We start from the raw sequence: 13,967 nt of genomic DNA, 5'->3' as shown, positions 1-13,967 counted from the left end.
TCATGGGGCTTGAACTCAGGGCCTGGGCCCTGTCCCTGAGCTCTTTTGCTCAAGATTGGTGCTCTACCACAGCGCCACTTCCAGTTTTCTGGTGGTTAATTGGGAATAAGAGTCTCATAGACTTTCTCTTCCTGGTCTGGCTTGGAACCCAGATCTCAGCCTCCTGAGTAGCTAGGATTATAGGTGTGAGCCACCAGCACCTGGCTAATATTCCTGCTTTCTAAATCACAAATCAGGATGTGATTCCAAAAATTATGTGACTACCAGAATGATTGTATAGAATATACAATGAAATATATCTTAAAAAATACCTAAGATATATGTTCTCTCTTTCTGTGTTGTCGGTCACTGAATATTTACCTCAGAAAATTTTGCTTTTCAGTACTGTGGCATAGCAAGATTAGCATGCACAAGGCATAGATTGAATTCTCAGCACCATTAAAAAGTTTTCACTTCTCAGGGGGAAGGGAATGTGTCCTAGTGGCAGAGTGCTTGCCTAGCATGCATGAAGCCCTGGGTTCGATTCCTCAGTACCACATAAACAGAAAAAGCCAAAAGTGGTGCTGTGGCTCAAGTGGTAGAGTGCTAGCCTTGAGCAAAAAGAAGCTAGGAACAGTGCTCTGGCTCTGAGCTCAAGACCCAGGACTGGCAAAAAAACAACCCAAAAAACAGTTTTCACTTCCATTAGAAAAGTCATCCTCCAAACAGAAGGGAAAAGCAGAAAATAAAAAGGAAAAGAAAGAAAAGAATTATTAAAGTTAGGAAAGATGAGAGACTTCAAGATAAATGAGCAGATGGTAGGCTCCAGAAATTCAGAGAACAATCTCTCAAGATTGACTTTTCCTGTAAGGTCTGGTCCAATAAACTGTCAGAAGAAAGAGGTAACATAGTAATACCTTACAATCCTCTGCTAAAGAAAAAGACAAGCTTCTTTCAAGCATAATCAAGGAGTTGATGGATCCCAAAGCTCAGGCACCGAGGTAGTCTTCCAAGTCAGATGACTAAAGCAAGATGGGAGCCAGAGAAGTTCTCACATCACAAAACTGGGAAGTGTTGGGATTTTTTTGGGGGGGGGGGTGGAGGGAAGGACAGATAGAATATTTTCCACTTTTTCCTGGTGGTTGCCTCATAGCCTTCAAGCCTGGCACTTTATTTAATGTCAAAGTGAAGAGGTGGGCATTTCAGAGGTCCTAATGCCACAGGGACGTACAAAAGAGGCCACGTGTGAATGGTCATCTGGAAGACCTGATGCTCTAATCATGAACGTGAAGGGGGTAACATGCTTCTGTACTTCCAGATGGTGGCAGAACCACCGGTACTGACTCTGAAGAAAGTACCAACGTTAGCCACATGGTGGCATGGTGAGTCTACCTACTGCTACTCTCAGCAGGGAGCTGGTGAGAACACTGAGAGAAATCCCCACCTAAGAAACAAGGGGTTTCAAGCAAAACATCCTTGACTCCCTGCAAGAGACAGAAGGAAGACATGTGTACCATGCACACTATTTGACCTCGAAGCACCATCAAATGATGTGAAAACTCATCTAGATCTAGATTTTCTATTGTTATTTTCCCATTTTCGGGTTAATTTTTCTAGGTCTGTGATTTTTCTCTTATTCTAAATTTTAAAAATGAAGATTTGTCAAAGACCAAGAGGAGATAATTTTATGAGACAACTTAAACTCATTCAAGACAATCCTGCTTAAAATAGCTTGTCTTGTTTCTTTCAAAGTATCTGTGTTTTCTGTTAGGAGGGACAGGACTGTTATCTAGCATAACTATTAGTGATAACAAGCTCTATCTCACAATGGGGATATTGCAAAAATTAAACACACACACCTATACACACATCATAAGATTCAAAGGAATAATTTGAGTGGTAACATTTTAGTCACTCTGTCTGTTAAGGGATAATTTTTGGCCCAGGAAAAGATAACTATCCATTTGGCCATTTAAAATCTCACCTGTTGACTAAGGCCATCTATAAATGGTTCAAGACCACTATTTGGTATCTGAAACAATTTTAAGACTTCTCAGAATTCCACTGCTACAATACCTCTTGGAAATAATTTTAAATGTCCTGAAATATTTCAAAATCAAATTTGAGAATTATATTAAAGCGTATCATTTGGGCCTGGTGTATACCTGTAATCCTACTGCTTGGGAAGCTGGGGTAGGAGGATTATGAGGTAGAAGCCAGCCTTGGCTACACAGTAGGCGTGTGTGTGTGTGTGTGTGTGTGTGTGTGTGTGTGTGTGTGTGTGAGAGAGAGAGAGAGAGAGAGCGAGAGAGAGACAGACAGACAGACAGAGACAGGGAAATTTAGCCTCCAAATACATTTTTTTTGTGTGCTCTTCTGTTCTGAAATCTTTGACTTTCTGAACTTGCTGACATGTTTAACATGATACTGGGCTATTCAGTTTGGTATTCAGTTTGGTATTCACTTGTTATGATGTACACTAACAGTGAATACTCAATACATGTTTATTGTTCAAGTGAACTGCACTAAACTTGATTTAATATTGTCTAGCAAAGTAAAAATGAATTTCTTTAAAGAGTTTTATATTCTAAGGCACACACGAGTATAAAACTCAATGTGTTCCACAGAAACTCAGTTCTATGCACATGTGTAAAAACTGCAGATTTCAACTCTTTGTCTAGACTGCACTGTAATCTGGAAATTTTGTATAGACAGTAAAATTCTAGAAATTATCTAGAATTATCTAGAAATTTAAAAACTGGCTATACTTACAAAAAGTGGTGGCAAGTAGGGGAACATTTCCATTAGACTGACTTCAGATTTTTACCAAATTGTGACAAAAAATGTAAGGCAAAAAATCTTAGCTAAGTTAAAAAGAAAAACAAGAAGTTCATGCCTGGAGGCTGGGGATATGGCCTAGTGGCAAGAGTGCCTGCCTCTTATACATGAGGCCCTGGGTTTGATTCCCCAGCACCACATATACAGAAAACGGCCAGAAGTGGCGCTGTGGCTCAAGTGGCAGAGTGCTAGCCTTGAGCAAAAAGAAGCCAGGGACAGTGCTCAGGCCCAGAGTCCAAGCCCCAGGACTGGCCAAAAAAAAAAAAAAAAAAGAAGTTCATGCCTGAGAAAGTATGTTCTCCAGGCAAAGAACACAGAATCCCATTTCTAATACATAGCTAAATATAATTCTTGTCTAATTCTAGAATTGCAGCAGCCTGCAACACAAAAATTAAAGAACACAATTTTGTTTCTAGAAGGGTCCTTCTTGTGGTGTCAGTGTGACAATAGTACAAATTTGACAAATGGATCTCCATAGGACTTTTTCTCTTGATGGGCTTGCATGCTCAGAGACTGGATGCTGTCTCTTAGCTTTTTTGCTCAAGGCTGATGCTTTACCATTTGAGCCAGCTCCACTTTCAACTTTGTGCTGGATAATTAGAGATAAGAATTTCATAGATTTTCCTGCCAAAGCTGTCTTCAAACAGTAATTCTCAGATCTCAGCCTCTTTAATACCTAGGCTTACAGATGTGATCCAACAATGCCCAGGTAGGATTAAGAGAGGAAAAATGATATAAAGCCTCTTACCTACCCTTCTAAATCATTCAGACAGTAAGAATAAAGGACAAATAATTTTTAAAAGGAACTGTATGACTCCAGTTTATCAAATGAAATTTCTATGACTTAAAAATAGACTAAAAAAGTTAAATCCAGTTTTGTTATTTGATAACTGCATGACTTTTTCTTTTTTTTTTCAGAAATTCTCATCCAAGAAAGAAATAAAGGTGCTATAATATTAAAGTAAATTTGTATTTGTACTTAATTTCAAAAAAGAAACAGTGAGAAATTAGCAATGAATTTCCATTTGTAGAATATGTGTGTGGTTAAAAGAATACAATTAAGGTTTGTTTTTTCCTCCTATTTACCCTTAAACATAACAGTTAGAAAATGTGAAGAATACTCTACAATTGTTTTGCTGGTCCTGGGGCCTGAATTCAGGGTCTGGGCTTCACTTCTCACTCTTTGGTGATTAAAGTTTCATAGACTTTCCTGCCCAGGCTAACTTTGAACTCAGCCTCCAAGTAACATTTTAACAGTGTAAGTGTGATTTAGAAACAAAGAGCTGTGATTGCTCTCTACTCATGAAGTTCCCATTTGACTAAGTTCTGAGTCTTCATTCAGCAAATGAAGAAGACATGGTGGCTTCTTTGCCTCCTTTCCTTTGGTATACTTTCCCAGTGGGATGAAAATAAGATCCAGCAATACTTGACTTTATGAAATTATGTAAAATTATAAACCCATAGTCATAGCATTTTTAAAGTTCTTCAAAATGGAATTATGAAAACATCTTTTTTTTTTCTTTTTGGCTTTTTGAGGTTGACCTGAGCCTCCTGATTCAGTTCTCTTGACTTATAAATGTAACTGTATTATGTAACCTAAAGTTATCTTTTAGGTATAAATTGGGGTTGGAATTTGAATATATTTGAAATGTTGATAAACTTCTAGAATGAAGAAGTCATTAAAAGTCAAGGAACCAGCTATAGGTTACCTTTTATAATTTTGTTTTCACAACTTGATTTCATGGACCTTTTCTTGTTAGTTTTTTTTTTTTTTTAAGGCAGAAAGTATTTACAAAGTAACACAGAGGTAATACAATGTGCTTTTTGTGAGACAGTGGCAATGGTAACCTTTTTTTTTTTCTTGCCAGTCCTGGGGGCTTGGGATTCAGGGCCTGAGCACTGTCCCTGGCTTCTTTTTGCTCAAAGCTAGCACTCTACCTCTTGAGCCACACCACCACTCGTGGCTTTTTCTGTTTATGTGATGCTGAGGAATCAAACCCAGGGCTGCATGCATGCAAGACAAGCGCTCTACCACTAAGCCACATTCCCAGCCCGGTAACCTTATTTTTTCCCTATTTTAAAAAATAAAGTCACCAAGTTTAACTGTCTTACAATCTTATTTCTTAGAAATAATTTTACTATATTTCACTGGTAGTAACATTCATCACTAAAAAGTTGACACAGATACTTAGATATGTCTTTTGGTTTAAACATGAAAGTCCTTGGAAATAGAGGTGTGGATCAAGTGATAGAGCATCAGCTGTGAGCAAAGAAGAGCCTGAATTCAAGCTCTAGGATTAGTACACATAAAAATCTTAAATTAATATTGAAGTCTTCAGTTCCGCATCACTTCAAACTCACCAGTCAATTATAATTCTGCTCAGTCTTAACAGCACAATTATTTCATGACTTGAAACAAAGTTTATTAGCAGAGGATCACAATAGCTATAGGTATATGACTTTATAAAATGTTGTTTATCAAAATGAACTCCTAGAAATGGAAACAAGAGGGTTTTGGGGTGTTTTTTTTAGCATACTGTTTCCAGTTATTGCTTTTTTCCCCTTCTTTTTTCCTTTGGTTTATTTCCAGTTGTCACTGTTTTTGATTTCTGTCCTTTGTCTTGTATATATATACAAGTTTATCTCATTTGGGGAAGGGAAGAAGACTCACAGAAAGGTGGGACAAAGAATGAACCAAGGCAACAGTGAGATTCACTAGACAGTATGTTGGAAATGAGCTTTACAACTGGGGAAGAGAGGAAGGAGCTGGAGTGGGGGAAAGTGGGAGAATATGAAGGGGGTTCAAAAAGAAATGTACTCATTACCTTACTTATGTAACTGTAACCCTTAGGTACATCACCTGTACAATAAAATTTTAAAAGAACAGAGAAGCTTTTATGAATCCATAGTAAAAATGCCCAAACAAAATTCATTTCTAGCAGTCCATAAGAGAAAATGAGAACCACTCTCGCTGTGTCAAGATCAGCTTGGTTCTCAGGAGTGGGCAACACAGCTGCACTGGGTAGATTTCTGAGGGACTGACTTATTTTTCTAACATTACAATGTTAACTGGCATAAGAATGCACATTGCAAAATACATTACTATTTTTTTAAACTGTGTGGGTAAGTAGCAAATTAATGAACAGGGTTTATCCTTTCAATCTAGTAGTTTAATGGAACTCACCCTTGTACCATAAGAAAATACAGCATTTAGGAAGAAAATACTTAAGGATGAAGAAATCAGCTCAGTGAAAATGAGAAACAGCCTTCTTTTTGGAGAATGTGTATAGCTGACTGGAAACCTAGAACACATTTAAGACTAAGGCATCGGGAATTTGGTGGTTGTTGGTTTAGTTGTTGTGGTGTTACTATGTCCACTCACCAGCTCGAAGGGGTCGTGGAACTCCCCCAACAAAGATAGTTTTTCTGGGGTCCAAAGGCTGAGAACCATCCATTACAAAGTCACTGTCACTTAGGTTCCATGGTCGAATTTGCACCTGAAAAAAAGTCGTTTACTTGGTCCTTACTTCATTTCCATCAACCCCCAAATGAGAAAAAGATGACTAAAGACAAACCCGTTGATTTGTGCATTTTACAACATACCAGACCCCAACAAAATCTAGATAATTATTTAATGTAATCTGCTCTTGAGGAAGTGACTCAACACTTTACACAAATACCACGAAGCCTTCAGAAACCACCTATTATTTGCTTTTTAAAGGCAGCCATTTAGAAACAGATGTTGGGTTTGGAATCAACTCCATCTTTAAGCATCACAGACTGATTAACACCTGTCACACCATTTATTTTTTAAGGGCCCACCTAAAGGAGGAGACCAGGAACATTATGTGTAGTTTCTAAGAATTTTCTATATGTCCAGTTTTAATTCTTATCACTCCACCAATTTAAAGTACCTAATCTTTCAGCCATAAGACAACAGAGACTAACAGTAATAAAGTTAGAAAACAGTTACCAGCTATCAAACACGGATGCACATACAGTATCATCTATGATTTTCCTGAACAAGATCAGTTAAAACAAAGTCAAGCCTAAGAACTGCAGTAAAATTGAAAGAATAGAAAAATCTTTATGGCACATATCTTTTTATTTGGTAATTTTTCCTCTACTGGAGCTTAAGTAGGATTATAGCTTCTGGTCCACAAATTTGTACTTTTAAAAACAATTGTAAATGACAGTACTGGGCTTGACCTCAGGACCTGGGCACTATTCCAGAGCTTTCCTGCTCAAGGCTAGTGCTCTACCACTGGAGCCACACCTCCATTTCCAGGTTTTTGGTAGTTAATTAGAAATGAAAACATCACAGACTTTTCCTGTCTGGACTGGCTTTGAGCCAAGATCCTTAGATCTCAGACTCCTGAGTAGCTAGGATTAAAGATATAAAGCACTAGTGTCCAGCTAGCACTGTTTTATCCTAGAGTAAATATAAGGTATTTCATCAGTTTGATTTTAAACATATTCCTTTGAATTATAACTCAATTATAAAGACTTTGAAAGGCAAATATGACACTGCCTGAAAACAAACCAGTCAGGTATTGGGGTGTTCAAGTTCTGGGGTCCAGGCAGGTACAGAGGGAGACTGATGTTTGTCCTTCAAGAACATGCTATGCTTCTCTCTTCTACCAGAATGACAGGAAACAAAACTGAATTTTCATTTCCTTAGCACAGGTGGAACTCATTTCTCCCACTGCTCAAGCCTCCATATTTAACATGTGAGCACACAGGATCTATTTTCTTATGTGGCTTGGCTTATCATAGCCAGGAATACTTCCACTTGAAGGCAGGACCTCTGCCAATGACCTTTTCAAAATGCCTTGACTCTAATCTAAAAGTGGCCCATTAGAAACAGTCTGGTCATCCCTTAAAATTGTTACTAAATTTACTCCCTCCTAACTTTTGGCCTTTTACCTTCACTAGTGATCCAGAGTCATAAAATCTTATTTTCATCCTTCAACTCCAAAAACTTGAACCCATTTGCACTTGTTAACATTTCAAGCATTTGATCTACCTTTCTTGCTCCAACAGGAAAAATCCAATTCTTTAAGTCAAATTTGCTCTGTTTGGCCAAACTGTTCCCTTGACATTTACCACAAAGGCAGACTGACTAGTATCATTGAGCATACTTTGAAATGCCTTCATAAGGGTTCATTATTAAGTTTTTAATTAAAAACATAGTAATTTCTTGATATTATAAGACCAAAGATTCTACTGCCACTAATTAAAGAGAAAGGATGTATCTTTTTCTTCACAGAACTCTCTCTTCTTCTAGTATTATTTCTAATAATATAATTAAGGGAGTTTCAGGATCATTAGGTGGTTACAATCACAATGCTAACTGAGTTTTAGTCATAGGTCAGGTTTTTTCAGCCACAAGATGAGGTCTTGGGATGCCTTGGGATGTGGCCCAAGTTGGTCTTAAATTCCAGGACCCAAACAATCCAACCACCTCCAACTCCAGAATAGCTGGGAATGTAGGTGAATACCATTGTAATGGATAAAAACAAAGAAAGCAATGGAGTGTTATTCGGATTAAAGCACATCTGAAACATCATGGTAAAAAACCTTGGTTCATTAATACACACTTTAAAAAAGAATGACAGAAAAGTAAAACAAGGTCTGTTGCAGGGGGTGGGTACCCATGGGAGAGGTATAGGCAAAGAGAAGGTGAGAGGGGATGAAAGTGGCAGAAGTGAGGAGGGGAATAAGGGAGAAGAGGAGTACAGGGGATGGATTTGATTGGGATACATTGTATGCATGCTTGGAAATATCACAGTGAAACTCCCACTTGTACAACATAAGCTCATTTAAAAAATACCTTAGGTATTATCCATAGTAATATGGTTTTTATTTAATTTGAAAGTATATAAAATGTAGCCTTCTGTAATAGTTAAAGTTGAAATTGCTCAAAAGAAATAGAGAGAGAGAAAAAAAACCTCTGCTAAAAATTTTAATCTTTCCTGCTAAGAGATTTCATTGTCTTTCCTCAACCCAGCCTTCACACCATCCTCACTTCACATTACACGTAACTCATTTGTTACCATGTTCCTGGCTTTACAGAGTAGGTGAAAATACAGAAGGCTCATGACACTATGCTGATTAACCCCATTCATAAAACCTGCACTTCCCAGCTGCTACCAGAAAACAACTGCTGGAGCTGGGAGCTGGCACCTCTGCAGAAACTAAAGAAAAGTCAACACGGCCCAACATACGAACGCTCCATATAAAACAGCATAAGCAACACTGTGGTACTGTTTGTACTAAGAATGAACTTCATGCACTACAAGATTCCTCTTGAAATACTAGTTCTCTTTCTATAGGCATATTTCTCCATTTCCTTAAATATATTTATTCTCAGTTCTCAGGGTCTGATGTAGATGTTCTTTTTCTAGACTTAACTCTTGGGATATATTTTGGGGGATTCATTTCTAGATAAAATGTATTCATTACCATATTTCATAGGTTGACTCAAATATTTTGTGGGAGGGGATAAAGTATAATTGAAAAGAATTGGTGGGATGGATCGCTGTTGTTTTTAGAAAGAGTCTTCCAACGTAGCTCAAGCTGGCCTCAAACTCAATATTGAACCTCAAGGGGACTTGAATTTGAGATCTTCCATCTGACTACTGAGAGTGAACAATGTGCCACCATACCCAGCAAGAACTGTTTTTTAATTATCTTTATTTAGTAGTTTTGAGAATGGATAAAATTAGAACTCTGTCCTAATTTCAGTATGAATTTTCCATAACAATGCAAGTTTACCAAGTATTGGGATAACTGTATGAAACAACTCATATTGTTCAAGAAGTTAGCAGTAAAAGCCTCACAATGTTGAGGACAAGTATAGGGAGGATGGTTATCATGTAGACTAGCAGGAATTCTTTAAATAAATATGACCTAAATCCAACATTCCATGGAGTAAACTGACCATGTTTGCAAAATCATTTGGGATGTAGCAGCCCTTTGGCCATGCCATGTCTGTACAGCAGTGTCATGTGAAGTCAAAGGACTGTAGGACTGGACAGGTAGCATAAACATGTCAGGTGTCCAGGACAACTGGTAGTAAACAGAGACTGATAGAGTGGAGGATGGCACTTCTACAGGAAGCAAGTATGTGTCAGTACCAGCAAGTAGTTCCCATTTGTGAATATGATACTAGGAATGAATTTGTGACTAGCTAGAAAGTCAGGATTTTTATAAGTGAAACTTCAAGATGCTAAAATGCTGGGAACTAATTTGAATGTTAAAAATTACTGTAAAGTCAGGGACTGGGAATATGGTTTAGCTGTAGAGTGCTTGCCTTGCATTCATGAAGCCCTGGGTTCGATTCCTCAGCACCACATACACACAAAAGGCCAGAAGTGGAGGTGTGGCTCAAGTGGCTAGCACTCTTGCTAGCCTTGAGCAAGAAGAAGCCAGGAACAGTGCTCAGGCCCTGAGTCCAAGCCCCAGGACTGGCCAAAAAAAAAAAAGTCACGGTAAAGGCTAAAGAAAATGCCAGATCTATCATGTGGACCCCTATAACCTTTGGCTTAAAAGGTGTTACACTGCTCACAACAGAATGTTTTCTTCCACAAGAATTTACCAGGAAAAAAATGCACATGAAAGTTTTTCTTATTGTTAAAGTTCATAGAGTTTGTAAACTTTGTAGAACAGAATGATGATTTTCATCATTGTGAATGTTAAAATGTGTATTGTGAAATATATGTAGTTACTTAAAGTAAAAAACAAAAACAAAAACAAAAAAGGTTTAGTTTAGTTTCTTTTAAAGTTTGTATTCCTATAGACGGTTTCCTGAACACAGTGAAACCCGCTTTTGGCTGAATTATGTATCTTCTAAATTCTTACCTTCTGAATTTAGTGATCTGTTCAGTTTAACTGAGTATTTCTAAAAGGAATATGGACAAAAATCAAACACGAACCTTGGTGGTATTAATATACTAATTTATATCACATAGTAACTTTAACATAGGCCTTTATGAAACCTAAAAGAATGTAACACTAATAAAGCCAATGGTTATTACAGAAACCATTTTTTCTTTTGAAAGTTTTCCAAAGCATGTGCTATGGAATGCAAGTCAATGGCGGTGGGGGAGGTGAGATGGGAGTTAAAACTATTGATTACCTTCTCCTTAGAGTTGTATTTATTTTAAAATGCTAAGAAGTTGTACTTAGTTTAAATTGCTAAGAAGTTCTATAAATCTACTCAATGTTGTTTAACATAGCATTTCCAAAATTATTTTCATGGAATTTATTTTTTTGCTTAATACCTATGAATGTCCAATACTTGGAATAAATCTGCTCTCTTACGTCGCGCTCTTCAGGAAAATGAAAATATGGAATCATATGGTAAAAACAAATTAAACAGAATGTTGGAGAAAGTTCATTTCAGCCTAAGCCTTGTCCTCACTCATTTCCTGTTGCTCTGAAAAGGTTGATTCTACAGAAACTAACATTAAAATGGTAAATAGTAAATTTAATATTAGCAAATTTGTAGATTTAAATAGTAGATAGCTGTCCAAAGAACTTAAAAAGTTTTCTGACTAACCAACATAAAATGTTAGCAAAGCAGTTTGACTATTTTTGCTATCAAAGAATAAAATAGCTAATTATAGATCTATGTAAAAACTCAACTTCATTTTACTTAAAACTAGAGCTTATTCCTGACTTATGGAATAGTAAACCCCTTTGTACAATTACTTAATAATAATAAAAAATTTTAAAAACTGGTTTTGGAATGTGGCTTAGCTGTACAGTGCTTGCCTAGCATGCATGAAGCCCTGGGTTTGATTCCTTAGCACCGCATATACAGAAAAGGCGGGAAGTGGGGCTGTGGCTCAAGTGGTAAGAGTGCTAGCCTTGAGCAAAGGAAGCCAGGGACAGTGCTCAGACCCTGAGTTCAAGCCCCAGGACTGGCACACACACAAAAAAAAAACCTAGAGGTTTTTAGCAGGGATAAAATTAGGCCAAATACTAGAAAAATGATCAAGAAATGAAATATGGATCACTTCTTTATACAGAAAGATAAATGATAACATCTCTTGCTAAAAAGAGCTCAATGAAAACTTACAAAGGCCTTACAAATATATCTTTAATGACAGGGTAAGAGAAAGCTTAAGTTTAACAAGATCATGCTTTCAAGCTTCTAAACATGACCCAGACACACTAGAGCTCTGGAATACCTAATGTGAATGGCAAGCTATCTACTGGTGATGTCCTGACCTTTACTTCCTGTACTTTACCCCTGCCTAGTCAGCCCCCTAGGTTACAAACACCCAGCAATGAGCATCCAATGCACAGTGCCTGGCTTTCATCTACTTATCCCAGGCAATCCTCAAACACAAATTGTTCAACGTGAACAAGTGCACTTGTTCACGTTGAACAAGTGCAATCTGGTGGTCACCTCCTTCAAACTCCTCATCAGGCTCTTCAGGAAAAACCCTACTTTTCTTTCCCTAATCCTACAATCCTTTCATTCTACAAGAACCAGGAAAGCAATGCTGCAAACAATCAGGATGGCCCTCCCAAACAAGCAGTCAAATCCTCGCTCCTGTGCAAGCCCATGGGATGAGTCAGCTAACTTCAGCTCTGCTGACATACAGCTGCAACAGTTCACTTGTAGTGGACATGAACTCAGACCCACCCCAGCTGTCAGCAATTCTATTTTAAGCAGCATAGACCTCACAGAATGACTGTAGAATGCCCAACAGTCTCAGAAATAAACTCGTTCATGCTTTGTGAGGCATCTTTATCTCTTCCATGGCACAAGAGGTCATTTTTATTATTAACTGCCAAAACTAACCTCACAGCCACAGAAGTAACTTTTGTGGTACTTCAAAGTACATTTATATCTGGTATCTCATTTGGGCCTAATTTTTACCTCATTAGCCAGTTTCTAGTTTAGATCCTACCTACTGTTCTGAAATTCTGCTGTCCACCCAATAGAGAGGAAAAGGGAATGTATTTCCTACATCTCTTGAGGGAAGGAGAGAGAAAGGCACCTAATAAAGTCTTTATCCTGTGTAGCTGAGGCCACAAGGCAAATATCTCCAACTCTGCCAGGCACCCATGGCTTACACCCATAAGCTACTACTCAGGAAGCTAAGATCTGAGGATTGTGGTTTGAAGCCAATCAAGGCAGGAAAGTCCACGAGACTCTTATCTCTAAGTAACTACCAAAAAGTTGGGTGTCGATCTATGTTCAAATGGTACAGTGCTAGCCTTGAAAAAAAAAAAAAAGCTCAAGGTCAGCAACCAGGTCCTGAGTTGGGGGGGGAGAGGGGGGAGGGGGGAGGAGGGGGAGGAGGGGGGGAAGAGGAGGAAGAGGAGGAGGAGGAGGAGGAGGAGGAGGAGGAGGAGGAGGAGGAGGAGGAGGAGGAGGAGGAGGAGGAGGAGGACCAACTCTCATATTCCAACTATTCATCAGATACAAGTTGGATCCAGACAAACTCCTCAAAAGAGACAGGATTCTTTCTAGACAAGCAGCTGAGAATACTTCTGGAAATTTCTCTCTTGTTCTCCCAGGATGCTCTAGATCCACAATTTGGTTCAGGTATAGAAAGGAACCTACAAAGAACTGCAAAGCCTGACAGAGGGCTCCACCACCTCTTTGAGACCTTCAACTACTGCTGAGCAACTCAAGCACAGCACTTTGGGTAGTGTTTTATAAGAACACTCAGTGCAGAAATAGACCATGAATAAACTGCAGCACACACACACACACAAATATATCCTTGCACTGTTGCTTGATAAAGTCATTATCAAGTTAATGTTATAGCCAGATGACTCACTCAAGTTAACACTGTCTCTGCAAAGGCCTTCTTGATTGTCATAAACATGTGATCACTCCCCTACCTCAACTATTCCCTGTGATAGCTCTAGCAGAGTATCCATGGCTCCTTAGTCCACTAACCAAGTCTATTTCCCTCCATTAGGCTCTGACAATACATATCTGCATGGATCCCAATTGGACAGTACAGTGTCTGGCTCTTAAGTAAATGCTCTGTGAGGTTTAGTGAATGAACAAAGGTCTTTTCAGGCACACTGATATTACAAAAAGATGTCCAGAAGCTCCCCTCTCCTCCCTTAGCTCCCCCCTCATCCTCTTCCTCCTTTCTCTTCTACTTCTTTCTCAA

General features: G+C 38.4%; 1 protein-coding gene across 10 annotated transcripts in view; it reads right to left on the bottom strand.

Moving 5' to 3' along the window:
• Positions 1 to 13,967, bottom strand: part of Cpeb3 (cytoplasmic polyadenylation element binding protein 3) — a 189,075-nt gene that overhangs the window by 22,141 nt on the left and 152,967 nt on the right. For all 10 annotated transcript variants that reach the window (XM_048338707.1, XM_048338705.1, XM_048338706.1 and 7 more), the window contains one exon: positions 6,200 to 6,314. In XM_048338707.1, the coding sequence (XP_048194664.1) occupies positions 6,200 to 6,314 (115 nt within the window). The remainder of the gene's footprint in view (positions 1 to 6,199; positions 6,315 to 13,967) is intronic.

The sequence above is a fragment of the Perognathus longimembris genome, chromosome 2, assembly GCF_023159225.1.
Source record: "Perognathus longimembris pacificus isolate PPM17 chromosome 2, ASM2315922v1, whole genome shotgun sequence".
Classification (NCBI taxonomy): Eukaryota; Metazoa; Chordata; class Mammalia; order Rodentia; family Heteromyidae; genus Perognathus; species Perognathus longimembris.
Note: the sequence above shows the minus strand (reverse complement) of the source record. Positions and strands in the feature narration are given on the sequence as shown.